Source organism: Schistocerca gregaria, chromosome 4 (genome assembly GCF_023897955.1).
Source record: "Schistocerca gregaria isolate iqSchGreg1 chromosome 4, iqSchGreg1.2, whole genome shotgun sequence".
Classification (NCBI taxonomy): domain Eukaryota; kingdom Metazoa; phylum Arthropoda; class Insecta; order Orthoptera; family Acrididae; genus Schistocerca; species Schistocerca gregaria.
In genome coordinates, this window is record NC_064923.1 from 708,648,099 (window position 1) to 708,672,130 (window position 24,032).

The 24,032-nt window shown below is 39.1% G+C and overlaps 1 protein-coding gene across 1 annotated transcript in view; it reads right to left on the minus strand.

Annotated features, from left to right (window-relative positions):
* LOC126267877 (Down syndrome cell adhesion molecule-like protein Dscam2) overlaps window positions 1-24,032 on the minus strand; it is a 1,296,028-nt gene that overhangs the window by 111,656 nt on the left and 1,160,340 nt on the right. Inside the window, exons 19-21 of the mRNA XM_049973186.1 lie at window positions 19,835-19,987; window positions 12,740-12,895; window positions 12,523-12,640 (exon numbers count right to left, since the gene is read on the minus strand). Of these exons, the coding sequence (XP_049829143.1) occupies window positions 12,523-12,640; window positions 12,740-12,895; window positions 19,835-19,987 (427 nt within the window). The remainder of the gene's footprint in view (window positions 1-12,522; window positions 12,641-12,739; window positions 12,896-19,834; window positions 19,988-24,032) is intronic.

Sequence of the window (24,032 nt, forward strand, 5' to 3'; positions counted from 1 at the left end):
AGGCAATGTTTGAGGTTAGGAAATTTTGGAAAGTTAACAGGCCGATTTGGGGGACGTTTGGTGTGTTATGTCTGGATGGAGGAATAAACTGAGTCATGTAGTGCTCAGTATTGCTTTTGGATTGAGTCTGATTAGTAGGTTTAGTGGCAGAAAAGGGTTTTCACTGTAGGGACCAGGAAAATGGGATGAGGCTTTTAACAAGTGCAAAACTGAATTTGGGAGTGGGGCAAAAGGTAAGACCTTTGGAAATGAAGTAAGACCTTTGAAAAGGAAGGATACCTCTGAGTGACTGATCTTTTTGGAGGATGGATCCATTAGCATTGCAGGTCAGTTTAGGCTCTGGGTTCTATAGGATGAGGTGAGTTTCAGAGAATGTTCTAAATGTAGCAGGGACTGCAAGGCAGGAGTGGATGAGGTAGTCAAGGCAGTTCATAACCACAGTGGTGGAGGTTTTGTTGGCAGGTAGGTTTATAAGAGGTATATGAGGTGAACAGACTGGGAGCTTTTTGAGTTGGCATTGCACATGCTGCTCTAGTCCCTGCAGGGCAAACATTTCAATGTGGGAATGGGAGCAGGAAACTGGGACTGCAGATCAGGAAAATTTTACAGATGGAGGGGAGTTAGCACATGGAGGTTTGAGTCTACCACAAACTACTACCATCATAAGAGCTTCCACCAAACCTCCCCTGCATTCCTTCACAGCTGCCAAATACTGCTTTGCAGACTTACTACATTAAACACACCATCAAAAACTCCCTCTCACCACCGTACAGAACCCAATGCCTAAACTGACCTACAACATAGTAATAAACCTGCCCTCCAACAGAAATATCAGTCCTTTCCAGAGACATTTCCTATTGCTCTACTCCCAAATTCAATCATGCTGGGCTTGTTAAAAAGTTTCTCTCCTTCTCCCACTCCCTACAGTGGAAACACTTTTCCACTACTAAACCTACCAGTCAAACTCTATCCAAAACCAATTCTGAATCGTGTACTACTCAGTTTACTCTGCCATTCAAATGTAATCCACCACACTCCCCCCAGATCACCCCCTGCTGACGTTCCAAAATTTTCTAACCTCAGACCTTGTCTCACCATCATTCCCCAAATCCCTCAACATGGAAACAAGCCTTACAGCCACATGAAGAACTGCAATCCACCACCCAAAATTGATGACCACCTTACAATCCTCAATGCCGAAAGAGGCTCCACCACTGTGTTTATGAGCCTCAGGCTGAAGGGCCCCACTGCTGTCAGATACATACACCTACAAGCCCTGCCACAGTGACCCCATTCCAGAAATCCTGCTGGATTTCTAGTCCTTCCATAAATCCTGGAGTTCAACACAGAACTTCTCCACTGAGTCTATCTGCTCATCCCCATCACTCCCCTCACTTTTACATTCTATGTGCTTCCGGAAGTTCATAGATCCAACCATCTAGGATGTCCCATAGTTACTGGTTAGTCTGCCCCCACAGAGGGAATCTCTGCCCTTCTTGACCAGCACGTTCAGCCTATTACTTGTAATCTACCCTCCAATATAAAAGACACCAAACATTTCTTCCAACGATTCTTCACAGTTTCTGTTCCTTTATCGACGGCGTCTGCTTGTCACTGTTGATGCCACCATCCTCTATATTAACAACCCCACTGCCAATGGCCTTTCTGCTACTGAACACTACTTTCCCAATGCCTGACTGACTCCAAATCTACAACTTCCTTCCTGATCACCATGGCCAACTACAAGATACATTTTTTAAGTAAGTACTGTTTTGAAATGAAAATATGAAGGGACACTCTTCTTAGTAATTTTATTTTTACATGAAAGCTTGTACTTTAAAATATTTTTCTACATAACTGACACCAATATTCAGCATGTTTACTTTTATTATTGAGTGTTTAAAATTCCTTCTCCTGTTGAGAAGTCCGATGACTGTGAAATACATGTTGTGATTCATTTTCTTAACACAAAAGTGTGCAAGGAGCTGAAATTCATTGACATACCAGTGAAATGTATGGAGGAAACATAATGAAGTGTATGGAGGAAACATACTGAGTGATGGGATGGTACAAAACTGGGTGAGAACTTATTAAGATGGCCCACGAGTGGGGATGATGGGGAACGAAGAGGGTGACCTTCAGTCATGAATGATGATTTGGTGCAGAAAGTTGATGTAAAAGATGGAGAGGACAGATGATTTATGATTTTGACATTATGTGATGTGTTTTCTCGTGTGTCAAGAGTGTGACTTATGCAGATGTTACCTAGTCAAGGGCAGATTTATATGAGTATGGCATTCAAAAGCTTCATGTACAATACAGTAAGTGCCTTAATGCTGGTGGGAATGATGTACAAAAACAGGTTAAGGTACAGGATCCCATGTAAAAATAAAATTGTTAAGAAAGATATACTTGTCTTATTTTCATTTATCTTCACCAATAATTTCTTCTCCTTTGAAGGCATCACCTACAAACAGATCTGTAATACAGCAATGGACACACACATGGCACCATCCTATGCCATCCTGGGCCATCTAGAGCAATCCTTCCTAACTATGCAGAATTCCAAATCTCTCACCTCGTTTAGATTCAGTGATGAAATCTTCATGATAAGGACTGAGGGTTGGGATGACCTATCCACATTCCTCCAGGACATCAACAACTTTTCCTCCATTTGCTTCTCCTGGTCCTCCTCAACACAACAAGCCACCTTCCTCAATGTTGTCCTCCACCTCAAGGATGCCTACACCATTAACTCTATCCATATCAAACATAACTACTAACCACATACAGTACCTCCACTTTGACAGCTACTATCCATTCCAAACCACGAAATCCCTTCCATATAGCCTAGTCACCCAAAGTCATTGCATCTGTAATGCTGAGCAGTCCTTCTCAAATGAATTAAGGGGCTTACTGACGCCTACACAGACTGAATTACATTACCAACCTTGTGTAGAAACTGATCTCCCTTTGTTTCCACAGTCACCTAGCATCCCCCTCATACTCACAGTCCGATCACAAAGGAGCACTCATCTCTAGGGGTGTTCTGATATTACCAGAATACTGATAGCAACTCGAACGAGTAGTACTAAAGTCATGCTGCGATGTTACTCATACAAGTACTCCAAAAGTATCAATACCTAATCATACCAACACTTATGTAATTTTTTTAAGTTACTGAAGTAATGCTGAGTGTATACAATATTTTACATTGTCAATTATTTTGTGCAAACAAATAAAACACATTAAATACTTTTACTCCTTTATAAATAATAATCCTTAAACTAAAATGTCACCTTTTTGGAAGGTTTCCCAAAAAGAACAATTGATGTAAGTATCAGGAGACAATTTATTTCTATTCTGAATTGCAGTTGCACCAGATTTTGAAAGTAAACACTCACAAGGCACAGATGTTTGCAACAATGATAGGCTATTGTTGAGAATATTAGTATAAACATGGAAAAATATCTTCCATGTCTTTCTGTGCTGCAGGTGAGTTGAATTTTAAAGATATTACTGAGTTTGACAAACAAAGAGACACTTTGTCAAGTTGGTGTGTTTCCTTTTTCATTCTGAAGCCACACATTAGCTGTCTACGGTGTTTCCAAAAGTCATATCCCTATGTTACAGTAGATGAAGAAGAAGCATCTTCCTCCAATTCACTTGGCCTGCGTTTTGGCTCATAAACAATGCTTTACATTATTGTACAGCTCATCTATGCACATCTGGATCTTGAAAATGCAGGTTTTTAAACCTTGGATCCAACAGAATAGCAATGGTTAAATGACGATTTAATTGAGTTAACCATTACCTTTTCTTCAGGTATCTCAATAAAAATTCCTGCATTTTTTAACAGTTGGTGTGACACTGTAAAGTTCTGTTGATGACAAATTAATCATTGGTATTATTTTGGATACTGCAACATATAAAGAGTTTATTCAATACAAGTACTTTTCTTTCGATACTGAGCAAGTATCGAAAGAATGCTTTGATTATAAAAGTACTCAGTTAAAAACAAAGTATCAAATACTTATTTGTATTTACTTGCTTATATTGGAACATCGCTACTCATCTTTTAACTAAGTACCTCCCAGAATTGGAGCAACTGAATCACATTTTCTGCCAGGCTTTCAATTATCTCTCACCCCGCCCATTACATTCCCACCCTTCCCATAGTGGTACTCCACTACCCACCAAACCTATGCAACATCCTTTTCCATTCCAACTCCACTCCTGCTCTCAACCCCTTGCCTCATGGCTCAGAGCTCTGCAGTAGGTCTAGATGCAAGGCCTGTCCCATACATCCTCCCACAACCATTTACTCTAGTCCTGTCACTGGCATTTCCCACCCCATAAAATGCTGGGATACATGTGAAAGCAGTCATGTGATCTTTAAACTTAGCTACAAACACTGTGCTGCAGTCTACATGGGCCTGACTAATAACAGGCTGTCTATTGGCATGAATGGCCATTCACAAACTGTGGCCAAGCGGCAACTGGACCACTCAGTTACTGGACATGCGCCCCAACATGATGTGCTTCACTTTAATGACTACTTAACAGCCTGTGCTATCTGGATTCTTCCCATCGACACCAGATTTTCTGAGCTATGCAGGTGGGAACTCTCTCTACAATGTATCCTATGTTCCTGTAAACCAGCCCTTCAATCTTCGCAGTGCTTGCCCTCCACCTCTAGATTAGATTAGATTAGTTTTTTGTTCCATAGCTCCGTGTCGAGGAGATCCTCGTGGATGTGGAACAAGTCACCTTTTTTTTTTTTTAAGCTGAAATAACAATACTAATAGTATAAATATATACAACACATCATTTGTTTCTATTAAAAAATTCGTCGATGGAGTAGAAGGAGTTGGCCACTAGTAAGTCTTTCAGGCTCCTTTTAAACTGATCTCTATTTGTAACTTAATTTTTTATGTTTGCTGGCAAATTATTGAAGATGAGTGTTCCTGAGTAGTGGACCCCTTTTTGAACTAAAGTAAGTGCTTTTAAGTCCTTGTGCAGATCATTTTTGTTCCTGGTATTGTATGCATGAACTGAGCTGTTTGTTGGAAAAAGAGATATATTATTTAGGACAAATTTCATTAAGGAGTAAATATACTGAGAGGCAGTAGTCAGTATACCCAGTTCTTTGAAGAGGTTTCTACAGGACGTCCGTGAGTTTACTCCACAAATAATACGTACTACACACTTTTGGACTCTGAAAACTTTTGTTTGACTTGAAGAGTTACCCCAAAATATTATACCATATGCAGCTACAATCATTTCCTCTTCTATACATCTCTCACCTCTCTTTCCCTCTTCCCTCCTCCTCTTCCTCCTGCTCCTCAGTGTAGCCTTCCAACGCTGCACCTCCCAGCCATATCCTGCCATTACCAGGTCACTGCATGCTTCCAGAGGCAGCACTGGCATTTTTCCCCTCAACTGTCCTGCTATCTCTCACTCTTCCTATGACATGCCTCCTTCTTAGCCCCACCACCCACTGCAGCAGATTGCTGCTTATGTCAGATGCAATCGCAGTCAGGTCTTAGTGCCTGGAGGCAGTAGCCATGTGTGTGTAGGTTGTTGTGGGTAAGTGTGAGAGATTTACTACTGAGGAAGGTCTTTTCTGAATGCATTCTTTTTCATTTTGCCTGTCAGTGACTCAATGCCTACTCTATGAGGTGAGTACCAATCTGTCCTTTCCATATTGTTGTTATTTCATCATGGACTTCCACTGTTACCAGATGAGAAACACAGATGACTCACTCTATGGCACCAAGACAGTCACCATTACAACTAACATACTATACTTGCCGATCAACAATCAGGTGTTGGGCAGTAATGGCTACTTTTAGGCATCAGGAAGACTTTTGGATATTCCAGGAGCAATCTGCCCTTCTCCAACTGTTTGGTTGTCAGCAAAGAATTCATCCTAGAATGTTCAGTGTTGCTGGCCTTATGTGTCCAAGAACTTCATCCCAGCCAAGGAACTATACTATTCTCCATAAGACTTATCATTTGGGTTTGAATAACTGCAACGAAACTACTTTTCAGACTGAACTTCTGCAGCTACTACGGGTACATCCTTCCTCTACCTTCACCACTCAGGATATAACAATATTTTAGAAACAACTCCTGTCTTATCTGTATAAAAATAATTTAGGAGCAAAGGTAACAGTTCACCAAGTAGCAAGTCACCAACATACACATAGACATGACTTTGCCAGCTCTTGGAGCTTTTTCAGGCTAGAATTCACATGGAGACTTATATGTAGGCGTAGGTGTGCGCACACAACAACATGCACATGCACACACACTTACAATTGTATGGCTTCACTGTGCTGGTACAATGTAGTTGTGTGTGTGTGTGTGTGTGTGTGTGTTGTTACTTTTACTTGTAAGTTATTTAATTCTACCATAACTTTCCATGACCACATTTATTCACATACTAGCTGTAGCTGGGCACACATTGCTGTGGTTCAGTCTGGTAAAATGGAAATCTAAAGAAAAGAAGAAATGAGAATTGGATGTATGTCCTAAACCCCTCCCTGTCTGTCTGTCTGTCTCCTCTTCCCCCTCCTTTCTGGTCTTGAGCTTTGTTTATTGTTATTGCAAATTCAGATTCTGTAGTAGTATTCTAATCATAAGCCAATAAGCCAGAAATATGTCTGCTTGTGTCTGTGTATGTGCGGATGGATATATATATGTGTGTGTGTGTGTGTGTGTGTGTGTGTGTGTGTGTGTGTGTGCACCTGTCCTTTTTTTCCCCAAGGGAAGTCTTTCTGCTCCCGGGATTGGAATGACTCCTTACCCTCTCCCTTAAAACCCACATCCTTTCGTCTTTCCCTCTCCTTCCTGAAGAAGCAACCATCGGTTGCGAAAGCTAGTAATTCTGTGTGTGTGTTTGTGTGTTTTGTTCATTGTGCCTGTCTGCCGGCGCCAGGGTGGTCCATTGATAGGAGTGGCCCAAATATCTCACGAAAAAAGCATCAAACGAAAAAACTACAAAGAACAAAACTCATCTAACTTGAAGGGGGAAACTAGATAGCACTATGGTTGGCCCACTAGATGGCGCTGCCATAGTTCAAACGAATATCAACTGCGGTTTTTTAAATGGGAACCCCTATTTTTAATTACATATTCGTGTAGTACGTAAAGAAATATGAATGTTTTAGTTGGACCACTTTTTTCGTTTTGTGATAGATGGTGCGGTAAATGTCACAAATGTATAAGTTCATGGTATCACGTAACACTCCACCAGTGCAGACGGTATTTGCTTCATGATACATTACCCGTGTTAAAATGGACCGTTTACCAATTAAGGAAAAGTTCGATATTGTGTTGATGTATGGCTATTGTGATCAAAATGCCCAACGGACGTGTGCTATGTATGCTGCTCGGTATCCTAAATGACATCATCCAAGTGTCCAGACCATTTGCTGGATAGTTAAGTTATTTAAGGAAACAGGAAGTGTTCAACCACATGTGAAACATCAACCACGACCTGCAACAAATTATGATGCCCAAGTAGGTGTTTTTCGTGGCTAATCTGCATATAAGTAGCAGACAAATTGCGTGAGAATCGGGAATCCCAAAAACGTCGGTGTTGAGAATGCTGCATCAACATCGATTGCACCCATACCATATTTCTATGCATCAGGAATTGCCTGGCGACAACTTTGAATGTCGTGTACAGTCCTGCCACTGGGTACAAGAGAAATTAGGAGACGATGACAGATTTTTTGCACGCATTCTATTTAGCAACAAAGCATCGCTCACCAACAGTGGTAATGTAAACCGGCATAATATGCACTATCGGGCAATGGAAAATCCGCGATGGCTGTGACAAGTGGAACATCAGTGACCTTGGGGGGTTAATGTATGGTGGGAGGAAGGTTAATTGGCCCCCATTTTATCGATGGCAGTCTAAATGGTGCAATGTATGCTGATTTCCTACATAATGTTCTATCGATCTTACTACAAGATGTTTCACTGCATGACAGAATGGCGATGTACTTCCAACATGATGGATGTCCGGCACATAGCTCGCAGGCGGTTGAAGCGGTATTGAATAGCATATTTCACGACAGGTGGATTGTTCGTTGAAGCACCATACCATGGCCCGCACGTTCACCAGATCTGACGTCCCCAGATTTCTTTCTATGGGGAAAGTTGAAGGATATTTGCTATTGTGATCCACCGACAACACCTGACAACATGCGTCAACGCATTGTCAATGCATGTGCAACATTACAGAAGGTGAACTACTTGCTTTTGAGAGGAATGTCGTTACACGTATTGCCAAACGCATTGAGGTTGACGGACATCATTTTGAGCATTTATTCCATTTATGTGATATTTACAGGTAATCACACTGCAACAACATGCGTCCTCAGAAATGATAAGTTCACAAAGGTAGATGTATCACATTGTAACAACCGAAATAAATCTTCAAATGTACCTACATACTGTATTTTAGTTTAAAAAACCTACCTGTTACCAACTGCTAATCTAAAATTGTGAGCCATATGTTTGTGACTATTACAGTGCCATCTATCACAAAGTGAAAAGAGTGGTCCAACTAAAACATTCATATTTCCTTACATACTACACGAATATGAAAGAAAAAATGGGGGTTTATATTTTTTTTAAATGTAGTTGATATCCGTTTGACCTATTGCAGCACCAGCTAGAGGGCCAGCCATAGCGCCATCTGGTTTCCCCTTCAAGTTAGACAAGTTACATTCTTTGTAGTTTTTTCATTTGACATTTATTTCCTGAGATATTTGGTAAGGTCACGATCAATGGGCCACCCTATATATATAAAAAAAACAAAGATTCCAAGACTTATCAAGTGGGAAAGCGCCGGCAGACAGGCACAATGAACAAAACACACAAACACACACACAGAATTACTAGCTTTCGCAACCGATGGTTGCTTCTTCAGGAAGGAGAGGGAAAGACGAAAGGATGTGGGTTTTAAGGGAGAGGGTAATCATGAAATCCTCCCCACTCCACCAAGAGTGTCTTTCCGCCGTCCACCTAACCTTCGTAACCTCTTGGTTCATCCCTATGAAATCCCCAAACCACCTTCACTACCCTCTGGCTCCTACCCTTGCGACCGCCCTCGGTGTAAAACCTGTCCTATGCACCCTCCCACCACCACCTACTCCAGTCCTGTAACCCGGAAGGTGTACACGATCAAAGGGAGAGCCACGTGTGAAAGCACCCACGTCATTTACCAACTAACCTGCCTGCACTGTGACGCTTTCTATGTGGGAATGACCAGCAACAAACTGTCCATTCGCATGAATGGACACAGGCAGACAGTGTTCGTTGGTAATGAGGATCACCCTGTGGCTAAACATGCCTTGGTGCACGGCCAGCACATCTTGGCACAGTGTTACACTGTCCGAGTTATCTGGATACTTCCCACCAACACCAACCTATCCGAACTCCGGAGATGGGAACTCGCCCTTCAGTATATCCTCTCTTCTCGATATCCGCCAAGCCTCAACCTCCGCTAATTTCAAGTTGCCGACGCTCATACCTCATCTGTCTTTCAACAACTTCTTTGCCTCTGTACTTCCGCCTCGACTGACATCTCTGCCCTTACTCTTTGCCTTTAAATATGTCTACTTGTGTCTGTGTATGTGCGGATGGATATGTGTGTGTGTGTGTGTGTGTGTGTGTGTGTGTGTGTGTGTGTGTGTGTGTGCGCGCGCGCGCGCGCTAGTGTACACCTGTCCTTTTTTTCCCCTAAGGGAAGTCTTTCCGCTCCCGGGATTGGAATGACTCCTTACCCTCTCTCTTAAAACCCACATCCTTTCTTCTTTCCCTCTCCTTCCTGAAGAAGCAACCATCGGTTGCGAAAGCTAGTAATTCTGTGTGTGTGTTTGTGTGTTTTGTTCATTGTGCCTGTCTGCCGGCGCTTTCCCGTTTGGTAAGTCTTGGAATCTTTGTTTTTCATATATTTTTCCCATGTGGAAGTTTCTTTCTATTTTATTTACATCATCATATATAAAGAAACTTCCACATGGGAAAAATATATTAAAAACAAAGATTCCAAGACTTACCAAGTGGGAAAGCGCCGGTAGACAGGCACAATAAAATAACACACAAAATTTCTAGCTTTCGCAACCAACGGTTGCTTCTTCAGGAAAGAGGGAAGGAGAGGGAAAGACGAAAGGATGTGGGTTTTAAGGGAGAGGGTAAGAAGTCATTCCAATCCCGGGAGCGGAAAGACTTACCGTAGGGGGAAAAAGGACAGGTGTACACTCGCACACACACACATATCGATACGCACATACACAGACACAAGCAGACATTTGTAAAGGCCAAATGAGATCCATCCTTCATGAAATCCTCCCCACTCCACCAAGAGTGTCTTTCCGCCGTCCACCTAACCTTCGTAACCTCTTGGTTCATCCCTATGAAATCCCCAAACCACCTTCCCTACCCTCTGGCTCCTACCCTTGCGACCGCCCTCGGTGTAAAACCTGTCCTATGCACCCTCCCACCACCACCTACTCCAGTCCTGTAACCCGGAAGGTGTACACGATCAAAGGGAGAGCCACGTGTGAAAGCACCCACGTGATTTACCAACTAACCTGCCTACACTGTGAAGCTTTCTATGTGAGAATGATCAGCAACAAACTGTCCATTCGCATGAATGGACACAGGCAGACAGTGTTCGTTGGTAATGAGGATCACCCTGTGGCTAAACATGCCTTGGTGCACGGCCACCACATCTTGGCACTGTGTTACACCGTCCGAGTTATCTGGATACTTCCCACTAACACCAACCTGTCAGAACTCCGGAGATGGGAACTCACCCTTCAGTATATCCTCTCTTCTCGATATCCGCCAGGCCTCAACCTCCGCTAATTTCAAGTTGCTGCAGCTCATACCTCACCTGTCTTTCAACAGCTTCTTTGCCTCTGTACTTCTGCCTCGACTGACATCTGTGCCCAAACTTTTTGTCTTTACAAATGTCTGCTTGTGTCTGTTTATGTGCGGATGGATACGTGTGTGTGTGCGAGTGTACACCTATCCTTTTTTCCCCCTAAGGTAAGTCTTTCCACTCCCGGAATAGGAATGACTCCTTACCCTCTCCCTTAAAACCCACATTCTTTCATCATTCCCTCTCCTTCCCTCTTTCCTGACGGAGCAACAGCCGATTGCGAAAGCTCGAATTTTGTGTGCATGTTTGTGTTTGTTTGTGTGTTTATCGACCTGCCAGCAAAAGTTGTCAGCAAAAATCGCGAAAAGTTCTTGACTGATTTACTTCAAATTGTTACACGATACTCTAATAAACATTCAGATGGACATAGAATACATATTTTTTTAAACAACAACATATAGGTTTTTTGTTAAAATTGACTGTGAGAAAGAAAATGCTGTCCTATGCCATGCTGTGAAAATGTACAATTTCTTTTTCTTTCTCGTAGTCAATTTCAATTACAATGACAGTGCATTTAAACCATTAGGCAAACTGTTTCTCCCATACATTTTCTCTCTCCTTATACATAACTTTATACAAAAGTTGTACACAAAACTATGTGCTGTTTTGCTTTCTTCATCACAGTCAGTTTTAACAGTATTTTTGGCTTGTTGGTTTATGATTAGACTACTACTACAGAATCTGAATCATCTGAAACTTTTGTAACCTTACCTGTTTGCGGATTAAAACTATGTCAAATACTGTCATGGAAGCTTCTATCCCCATAGATGCAGCAGCAAGAGAGGTCTGTTGTATCCCACAGCCCAATAACCCCAACTGATTTGCCCATTAATTTTAAATGACTTCAATTCCCAATCAAAGTTTTCTTTGCTATAACAATAAACAAGGCTTAGGGTCAGTGTGAGGATTGAAGAGGAAAAGGACGCTTTGGGGCAGTACATTAAGTATATAAAAACAACTGAGTGCAAATGGTGAAAAACTTTGGGAGGTTTACAATTCTGCACAAATGTAAGGATATAAAAACATGTGCATATTCAAATACAATATTAGGTCAAATTTTCAAAGCAATCGGCAAAGATCTTTCAGAGATTTAAGATTCTGAACAAATGGACATTTAAATTTTTTACACAGATACGTAAAACTTCTGATACATGTTACTTTTCTCACGTAGGCTGTTTTCTTATTCTTGTCACTCTATTTGTCCATAGTTCTTTTACCCATGGCATAACTCTGATGATACAATGTGCCCATATTCACAAAAAAAGAATCTTTATTTCCCTTGACTATTAGTTACTTTTTTAATGTATGCAAATGTCAGGCTGCTGTCTGCAATCTAATTCCCAATACACTAAAACTCATTGCAATGGAGTAGACTGTATTAATTGACTAAGAGCATCAATCATGTACATCAACACACACACACACACACACACACACACACACACACACACACACACACACACACACACACGCACACAGCAAGCCTTTAGCCACACTCAATGATCATCCTATAAATTCCATTACTGTAACATGAAAATCTTGTACAATTTTGATCTTACCTTGTATACAGATTGTAATGTGTTATGACGCCATTAGGCTCTGTTGGAGGTAACCATGATACCAACAAGGATTGTGGTGACTTTACTACAACTTTAATGTCAGCAGGTGCACCTGGGGCTGGAAAATAAGAAGTCATGTTGTTCAGTCTGTGAAATGTACAATAACTATGTAATATGCACACCATTTTACGCCAGTCAAGCTGAGATCTGTTCTTACCATCCTCTTCTGTACTGCAGTAAATAGGATGTGTAATCACTCCATCACCAACTCTTGTGTACGCAAGCACCTGAACACTATAATTTGTGAATTTTCTTAGACCAGTAAGAACTGCAGTGAGAGCTGTTGTTTTCTTTGTCTCCATTGTGTCAGAGGCTGCATAAAAATAAAAATAAAAAATGGACTATTTTGACTTCTCTATAAATTAATGATAGGCAAATACAGAAAGAAACAACACAAAATACAAGTATAAAATCATCACAGCACTTTCTTCTAGATACTAAAATAATAATGAGACTAAGTTAGGCTCAGTGAAAATGAAAGAAACAAATGTTGAAGTGACGTCTACCTGACTTTAATATTCTTGCATTTAATAAAGCCATAACAAAATATAGGATGCAAAAGAAAAAAAGATGTATTTACTATACTACTATTTTTTATCTTTCAGTAATTTATGAGATTTCACTAGCAGTTGTCGAGTAGCTACTAAATAGGAGGAATATTTCACAAAAGAAGTAGTACAACAAATCCTCTGCTGAAATTTATTGCATTACCTATTTTTTAACACGTTGAGTCATGAAATCTGGATTTAAAAAACTGGAGTAAATCTTTCATTCTGCATCAAAGTGTAGGTTACTGTGAAACTTCCTGAGAGATAAAAAGTGTGTGTTGTACTGGAGCTTGAAACTGGATCCTTGCTATTCATGGACAATATTCTTTGCAACTGGGCTATCAGGTGCTATTCGAGACCTCCCATCACACCATCAACTGTGCCACTACTTCTCTCCTACTTTCCAGACTTCACAGAAGTTCTTCTGTATACCTTAGCGAATAGATAGAAGAAAGGATATCAAAGAGGAATGGCTGAGTAACAGACTCAAGATTGTTTCCAGAATGACTCTTTCACTCTGTAAAGGAGTATTAGCCAATCAGAGTACATGGGAGAGCTAGTTAGTGAAGACTAAAAAGTCCACTCAGCTGAATTGAAGTAGTGATCATAGGCCATGAACGCTGCCTCAGTAACTCAGTTGGGAAGAGTATTGACTACAAAGGGCAAGGGTAAAAGTTTAATCCCTGTTCTGATACAAAGTTGCAATCTGTCCGGAGAATTTCAGTAGGAATAGTTTTCTTTACATCACAGCTGTATGCACAGGTGTCACCACTGCATCTTTTGGTGGATGTGAGACATTATTTTTTCTTACATACACCTGTGCAGTCTAACATACTAATTCATGATCAAATGGTAAGCCTTGAACCAGAAACGAGAAATTTTCTGGCAGAGGAATGAGAGATTGTAACACATGGTTAATGTGTAACAATGATGTAACTATATTCTAGTAGTATTTGCACAGGCTACATCGTAGATGATATAAGAAGGACTCTCTGGGACATGGAAAGCAATAAAAAAATATACATTTCATTTAAGTGTAGTACTAAGGAATGACTAACAGCCAAGAAATATGGGCAGTTTAAAAGTGTTAATTTATGCAGTATTACAACAAAAATACCATCTAATGAAGCAGAAATTATGTACTCTGGAAAGTCATCACATACATCCATTCCCATTTATATGATTCTTTTGTGAACTAACATTAAACCATTGGTGTCTCTGTAGTGAATCTTTTTTTTTTTTGCTCTTATATAGCAATCATGCTTTTTGTAGTATCTTTTTAGAAAAGAATACAGTTGAAAACAACAAATAATTATCCTCCTGTTGAAGGACATGCTATGGGAGGTAGTCACAAAGTTTTAGTTACCACCTCGAAAAACAAAGTTTATTTTACACATTTAATTCCCCACACCACGGTACCACAATAAACAGCTAGAGGAGCCAAAATAAAATGGCAGAGCCCAGCATGCATAATGCTGCATCAATCCATGCCAATTTGGTGGAAGTCTACAGCAATAATGTCTCATCTTATGACACAGTGGCTTGGTGGCACAAATGGTTCCCTTTTTTGTGAAACAAGCTGAAAGGGCAAGAACAATGTGACAGAACACCTCTCTGTCAAGAACTGCATTATGGAATTCGTGGCTTTACACAAAACTGGTCTGAACCATTCTTAGCAAACAGAATGGCAAAAGTTGAGCTGAATAATTCAAACAATGTTGGAAGAAGAGAAAATTTTGGTGACTGGGGAGAAATCACAAAGGGAGTATCACAAGGTTCAATTTTGGGTCCATTCTTATTCCTTCTGTATGGGAATGAGCTTCCACTTAACTGCTTCATCAAGCAGTATAGGTACTTTTACAGACAATACTACTGTTATAATAAATCCTGTTAGAGAGAAGGTAATGGAAGAAACTGTCAATAAGGTTTCTAAAAAATTGTTAAGTGGTTCTATGGAAATAGACTCTTCCTTAATTTTGAGAAAACACATTACATTCAGTTCTGTACAACTAATTGAGTCATACTGACATTTGATGTAGCAGATGAACAGGACTCAGTTAACAGGATAGAAAGCTCCAGATTTTTGGGTGTATATATTGATGAAAAATTGATCTGGAAGAAGTGTATTACTGACCTGTTCAAACAATTATGTTCAGTTTTTTTTTCTTTTTCATACAACTGAAATGAATAACTCAACCTCCTGACATATTCTGCACATTTTCACTCAATAACATCTTTTGGCTGGATTGGCCACAATGTGCAAAACTTCACAGGTGCATGATGTGGTCCTCATGTATGGTCGGAGGTTCAGCCTGTCTCATCACTACTTGCTTTGTCTTGGCTTTGCTTGGTCCTTCTAGGTATAATATGACATTTCAGTTAGCAGTGCCATGAAACACTTTCTTCCAGCATTTGTTGTGGTTTATTTTGGTTGGGACAATTTTTTTCAGTTTGGCAGAATCATGGTGTAAGCGCTGTTTATTCCTTGTTATTTGTTTGTGATATAAAGGAAGTTCATAGGTCCAGTGGCTGTTTGTGTGAAAAGAGGCAGTCCAGTAATATGTTGTTGCAATCCTTTAAAAATGAATGGGAATCTTAGAGAAGAAGAATGAGAACTCTATATCTGTTATGTAGTTGCATAATCGACAGGCACTGAAAATTTGCTGTGAAATGGTATTACAACAACAAGCAGAAAGACTTTAAAGATTTAATTGACAACAAAACAGCTACTAGTTATAATGACTGCCAATAGACAATTTTTATGCAGTTAACTGTTCTGTACACTGGTAAGCACTTGTGTTAAATATGCAGGCATGGGACATGTGATGTAATGTAATTGATGGTGATAACAGTAAATTTTCCGAAGTTGCACAAATTATTACAGCATCAGTTGCAACAGTTTTTGATGGAACTGACCAAAGAGTATGAAGAAGACATATATTACTGCAAAATATGATGATTATTTCAAAGGACATGTCTGGAAAGAATATCAGATTTAAGATCCACTACTTTTGAATTTATGAAGAAAAAAGGAAAATAAGAATGAAAATGAGACGATCTGGAATGGATTACAGACCTTGCATTTTAAAGAGACTGGACTGCAGATTGACCTCAGTAAAACATTTCAGGGTGAGAGGCACCTTGTTTCTGATTTTGTGACGAAAGTAGATGTATTTACAATGGAAATCACATTGTGGAAGGGACAACTTCTGACAAAGAACACCATCCATTTCCCTAAGCTCACTGGCATGAAAGAAAACTACTTCTGAACAATCCACTGTGGCATTGAAAGAATTACAGGAATACCTTTCTAAGCATTTGAGGACACTGCATTTTATACATCTGCTTTTGGGCTGCTTTGGAGACCATTTGCCATCTGAATTGAAACTGATCATGTACATCTGCATATGGAACTTGTTGATTGGTAATGTAATTCTGTCTAAAAGACAAATTCTTTTTCATTAAAGCTGTTCAGGAGTTCTATGTTGTTTCCCTTGGGATGAGTTTCCCATTTCCATAATGTGGTTTCAAGTGTGTTCTGTGTAAAAGGATTTTTTTAAATTATGAAACCAAATAACTCATGATCATGTGGCAAACTGAGAGATGAAAACCAGAAAAACTGTCTGCATCTGTCTGCCTGATAAAAATTTGTGCAATATACAAATCTTACTGTCTTCAGCATGTCAAAAATAATTAAATAATACCGAAAATTTGTTTTAATTGTAATCATTGTTCTTGGGGCACATGAAACAAAATCACACACCACATGTGGAGCTTTCACAGTTTCTCTTCCTTTTCGCTCTTTCCACTCAGAGAGTCTGGCATGGTGCAAAGGGAAGTGTGAACTTGGGTAAGAGACATTCACACTGTGTGCAAGAATAGTTCTTGCCTGTCCCTGTCTTATTGAATAATTTATGTGGGGTAACTCATCACTTAGAAATAGAGCACTGATTGTACAAAAATTACCAATAAGAATAATTTGTGGTGTTCACCTGCAGTCATCAAGTATGAACTCCATCCAAGCCTTGGGCACTTTAATTGCACCATCACAATACACATATTCCCTTATGACATTCATGATAAATAATTCACCATAAGTTGAGAAGAATAGTGATGTCCATACCAACAACACCAGAGGAAAAACTGATCAATATTGCCTGTTATTAAAGCTGTTGGTGATGAAGAAAAATAAAATGTGCAGCAACAAAAGTTTTTCAAGGGAGGGTGGGAGGGAGAGAGATGGAGTAAACTGACTTGTTACACATCATTTTGGTAAAAGAATCATTCAAAAGATATACGGAACACATAACTAACAAATTAACAAACATTCACAAAGCCTGCCAAACCAAGGCAGCAAGAAAAATGTTGTAGCTGTAGTGGGCCATATGATTTATTTAGCTGCTTAATTATCTTGGATGAGTTTTGAGTGTACTACTGTGGCCCTTAGACAAAGGAGTAAAGCAACAGTGAAACATCTGGTTTTCCTACCTCTGGAAAAGACAAGAGAGCCAACTGACATTGGGCAAGGTGATACTTGGTCAGTTTTTGCACTCACGTGGTGTAGTGCTAAGAGATTATGCTTATGAGGCACAAAATAGCTCAGAACCATACTATCAAAATCTTGAGATGAGATTAGACTGGGCTGTAAAGACAAAGTCTTGTGAGAAGCTTCCCGAGGTGATATTCTTGCTACCTACCATAGATGTAGCTCATTCTGCAAAGAATACACTTGTACATGCTGCTTCTTTCTGCTTCAAAAATGATGACAAGGTGATTTTTACAGCTGGAACATTTCCTGAATAGCCAGAATGCAGATTTCTACAACCAAGGTCTCCATCATGTCATTCACCATTATGAAAAATGTATCACCGTGAAGTGTGAATATGTAGAGAAATATTAGCATGATCACCAAGTTTCTTGATCATAGCTTAACTTATTTTTAGGTGGTAATTAATATTTTATTACAAAATGTATTTTCATTTCGTGAGTACAGATTGATGTCAGCTGTTTGTGCCTGACTGGGATTAACAAATTTGAGTATCTGAGCATACCTCCACTACCAACCCAAACTTCCAAATCATGGAATTCACAACCCTTATGATAGCAAATTTGTGATTCCTGCACAGGGAAAGACAAATATTTTACCATCATTTTAGCCTGTTGAGCCATGGATACATCGATGATGGTTACAATATCTTATGTCCATATGGTGTCTGTATATTACATTACAATGTATGCATGTCTGAATGAAACTGTAATGTGAAGACACAGACACAGAATAACCCCTACCTCTCATGAGCTCATGAGCTTGATGTTCCATGATCCACACAGTTACATCAGATTCAATACAGCATTAAATGTTACACTGCAAGCCAAAAATTCTCTGCACAGTAATCTGTAACATTATTTAATCCAAATAGGCCTCTTTATGATACAAGAAAATTACAACAATTATAGGCAGCAGTAAAATTTTTTATCAATATTCTAACACAAATCAAGGGTTTCAGCCACTGCCACAAGTGGGTACTGATGTTCTCAAATATATTTTTGCTTTATGCAGCCACTTGTCTTGTTTGCATTTTATTTTGAAGATAAAACTTTCAAGGTAACCAAGAGAACAGCAACTGTCATCCAACGGTTACCTGCTTCCATAGTATTAAAACTAAGAGAAAACAAACTTACAGCCTACAAATAGAAAGTGAGCAGACAGAACTTCACGGTGAGTAGTGTCCTTGATATTTACAACTTTATTTTGCTTTAAGGCAGTAGCAGTACCAGACTTCATTTCAGACTTTTTATGAATTTGAAGACCAGCATCCTATGCAGCTGCAACAATATGCATACAGCAGGCTATTAAGTTTTTGGAGCCAATGCATTGTGTAAAGTGTTTACATAATGGCTTGCAGTATGCAACTTACTGGAGCAACTACAAAATGAAATGTAATCCTGATGACTTGCTACAGCTAACAAACATGCACATGTGAGCCACGGTATGTGCTTGAGAAACAGGGCAGACCCCTTTGAAATGTATCCTGGGTATTAAAAAAGAAAATTTGACTGACACAGGTAAAAGTCATCTCTATTACTGTTCATTTGATACAACATCTACATTTGAGTGCAATGACAAACCACCTTCAGTAATGCCTTAACAAGGAGGCATGCACAAGGTCCTTCTTAATGTATGCCAAAAGCTTACTAGTGACTGGGAATTTTCCTCCTGTTTCTTATCCAACACTGAATGCCGAATTCACAGTAGTTTTGTCCTCAACAATTGAGAGCACAAATAAAATTCAGGCAAAACAATAAAAATCTGTAATATTTGTTGTTGAGAAGATGATAATAACATGAGGATAATTCTGGGATCATGCAGTTAACTGGTTTATCAGTTACATATTCCATTGTCACTTACATGATACAGTTTGGTGATATGTACTGAGATAATTTATGGTTATTAACTTTATCTGCATTTCAATGTGACTGCATTCTTTTATTTGCAAATGAAACCACATACAAGAAAATACTGTTTTGTTTCTATGGAATATGAGTTGCCAGAAGCAAATTTTGCATTGCTATCTTCCAGGAATTTGATTTAATTTTTCTGCATAAGTTATCAAAGATTTTGGTAGCCCTTCTGAGTTACAGTGAATTTTAATGAAGTACTCTGAAAGTAGGTCTCATGGAAAACAATCAAGGAAATTATTTACCATGCCAAAGATCATCAAGAAGAGGTTCATAGTGCAGCTTGTAGCCTTGCAGAACACCATTGCTGTGTGATGTGGGTGGTGGCTGCCAGCTGACTTGTACAGAATGGGAAGACAAACCAACACAGCGCACATCCTCAGGTGGCATACTTGGAACTGAAACATTAAACTAGCATAATTATACCAGTATTTTGCACTTTGATTTACAAAATACTGAAACTATTTTGAACATGACACAAAAATCTACGCATAAAAAATAGAAAGACTACACCTGAAATAAAAAATATATCACTCTTGCTTCTAACAAGTGTAAACACATGTCAAGGAAATGAGAATGGAATTCCATGCAAATGAGGCCGCACAAATACACTGGATGCACTATCTCAGATAAAGCAAAAACATGAAGCTATAAAAAGCACTGCAATGTTAAAAGTCCAATAAGAAAATTTAGCCAATAGGAACAAAAGTGGCCAAACACTCTCCTATAGTTCATAACTAAGAGCAATATCCAAGGAGAAAATAACTGGCAGAGAAATCTATCTTAAGACGGAAACACAAACTTATACATAAGTTTTGAAAAGGCAGCTGTACCTTAAATGACAACATGGCATGTAGGACTAGAATATTTATTGTCAAACACATAATGCACATGGACAAAAGATATGAGAGAGAAAACCAAAACTACATACTATACAGAAAACATAATACTGACATTCATACACTATAAAAACTACACTACCAGCATGTCTAACACACCAAAATAAAGAAAGAACAAAGCTGAATTAATTTCAGAATGGAAAAAGTTCTTTACACAAAGAAGAAGAGAAGGGCCAATCACCAAAAATAACGGACCAGCAGAATTTTGTCACACACATTGGTAGTAAGAGAGGCAGATTGCATTCCCAAGTGTTGAAACAGGATTCACTTCGGAGTGTTTTTCATTATACTCTCCTATGCTGCAAACAATCTTCTTAAAAACAACAAATTTCCACATTATACCATATATGTGAACCAGATTAATGTTTTTAGCAAATTGCTGGTCTCGAAGTTCAGTAAAGAGCAATGGAGTTCAGAGATAAATTGTGAGTCATATGCAGCAGCCACTTTTGTTATGGTAATGATAATGACTCATTATGAGATGCGCTGCTCAAGATACAACAATCTGTGACAGCCCAACAGTCACTGCCAATCATGGATATTGGTTACAGTGCAGTTACATATGTGCTTAGTGGTGTGGCTCCATTTTGCCAAATAGTTGACTTCAGAAATATCTATATATGTACATCAACTGCTACAGCTGAACAGCTGGTTCAGATTAGGTACTGATCTGCAGGTAACTAACACACTGAAGAAATATAATTTCTATTTCATAAGCAAATGGAACAGTATGGTAAAGATACAGTTTTAAGATCTGTTGCCAGATTACACTGTGTAAACTCCACAATATTCAATTGAAGCAACTGCACAAAATTCTCAGGTGGTTGCTTCTGCTGGCAAGCAACAGCTGTCAGCATCCACACTGTTCACTGGAGTTGCTTCACAATGGTATGTGTTGAGAATCTCCTACTGAGAACTGAGGTGTGGCTTTCCACATGTACACTTGGTCACTAGTGTTATTTCAGGGCTTCACTGTGGCTTGGAACCAAAACAAAACTGGGTCTGCGTGGGTTCTCTGCTGTTTCGAAAATTGTTTTTTGTTTGAAATTTTTGTCCTGCTTCGCAAGATCTGATGGCAGAAAGTGTAGGTTTACAGACTAAACTGAGTGGGAATACAGAATCTCTATTCTCAAAGTTGTCTCTCATGTGAATGTGTATCCTGAGCACAGCAATTGTTCTGCTACTTTTGATCTGTCTAGTTGTCCCAGACATCTATGGCAAGGGTGTTCACTGCAACACTCTTGCACCATGAAAAACTTCAGACCAATACAGACATTCCACACTGATGCAGAATATTATACATGCCTTGTCTTCCAAGGCTGTGCTTGTCTTTGTCAGTATACCCAACGTTGCTATGTTTTTCAAGTGGAGAAAGACATACATAATATCAGTTCTCCCTCACATTGGGGACTGTGTTATGTGTTCCTCCTTCCCAACCAATCTTTCTTTATGTGCTGAGCAAGGAAATTAAGTGCTGACAGCTAGAGATCATTTATCTTCCACTTTTAAGTATTTCTATAGGCAGTACTTGGAATTTTGCTGCCTCAGGGTAATTAATAGCCAGTCATTTTGTCTCCTTGTAATTTAAAAGTTTTCTCAACTGAATTTTACTTTTAATACCTTTAACACTGTGTCAATGGACATTCTTTCAGTTCATGAAAAATTTCTACTGAAGTACAGCAAGAAGGCCATGGAGAGTGGGTGCCTCCACTTCTTCATAGTGTTATCTGGGCCTGACTCACTTCAGCTGGAAGGTATGATTAATTTGTTTTTCTTAATTGCTGAAATGCACTGGTGTGAGTTGGCTTTCCTTCATACCACTGGGTCCAGCAAGGGTAATGTGCCATCTTTTACTGCCTCTGTTCCAAACTTAATATGAGATAGAGTAAATTTAGCTGTTGAAGAAATGTAGGTAATATTTCTGGTTCTCCAGAACACATCTCAAATGTGTCATCCATGTTCAAACAAAAGTAGGATAGTACTAAGGGGTGAAACTTTCAGGTGGAGTTACTATAAAAAGATTGCCACAATTTGTGCATTGGGATTTACTAATATATGAGGCATGTCTGGAAAGTAAATGAGAAAACTTTGGCATGAAATTCAAAACAAAATGTGTGGGCTGCTCAGTCAAGGCATTGTGTTGCTTCATGCTAATGCACATTTGCAACTTCTGTTGTAACTGAAAACTGTATTCAATAAAGCAGTTGGGAGCAGTTTGATCACCCCCATACAGCCTTACTTTCTGGACAGGCCTTGTACCAGCAACTACCAGCAGCAGACACTTCAAGATGTTGAGCAGTTGCCTAAATAATATTGTGGGGTTTAAATAATGTGGTCTAGTGGCAGAACTGAAAACTGTATATTAAACAGGGCAGAACTAAGAGCTGTCTATTAAACAGATCTACCAAGAATCCCGAAGTTCCACATCAGAAGAGTTTGGTGTTAGCAGTCACTGTGAGAGGACCAACACTGACAGGTGTGGCAACACATAAATAAAATAAATTAATGAATTGTAATTATCAGAATGAATTTTCACTATGGAATGGAGAGCATGCTGTTAGAAAACATACTGACATAATAAAATCAAACAATGAAAAATTCTGGATGGAATGTCACAATATTAAGCCTTGTTTACACTGTGGCAACAGTTTGCAACATTGTGACATGCAGAAATGCCGCACACTGCAGTGATGTACGTTGTGACATGATTCATGCAACACGGATGACACCTTGTGTTGTGCCGCAAGCTGCTGCAGCTAGCTCCCAAGCTGAGTGGATTCGTGTGTGACATTTTCTATGTGGCAGCACTAAATTCAAAAACATGGAGCTGTTCAATGAAGTCTTTTAGAGTTCATAGACGACTACAAACAATCCAAGGTGCTGTGGGATGTACATGAAAGCAATTATAAAAATAATGTAATAAAAAGAGATGTTATATGGAAACTTGGTTCAAAATATGAAATTGATGAGAGCACTGTAAAGAAGAGGATTAAGAAACTGAGAAGTGCATTTCATTGTGCAATGAATAAAAAAAACATGGCTCAGTGCCCAATATGGAAAGGAAATGGTTCTCATATGAATCATTAATATTCATCCTCAATGTGACGGAACCACTTGCAGCAATGGACAGCTCAGTTGTGTCACAACAGTTCAGTAACTATACATATTTTACAAACGACTGCTGTAGTATACCAATCCATGATCATAATATTATCAATAAGTATATTTTTTAAATTTTATTCTCTTCACAGAAAGTCTCAGTCTTCTAAATTATTGTTCTAATCAATAGTCTACACATAGCACTTTCTACCAAATGCAATTGAATAATATGTAAAAATAGATGCAATAGCAATTTCAAAATTTATTCTACCACAGTAAACCACATGAATGAGTTTGCAGGAACAAAGTAAGTAAAAAGTCAGAGTTCATTTACATAATTATGTTTATTTACATAAATTAATATATATTTAAATACATAAATAATTAATATATGTTGCACTCTACTGGTGTATGTCCTGCTTTTCAACCTTTCCTTATAGCATCA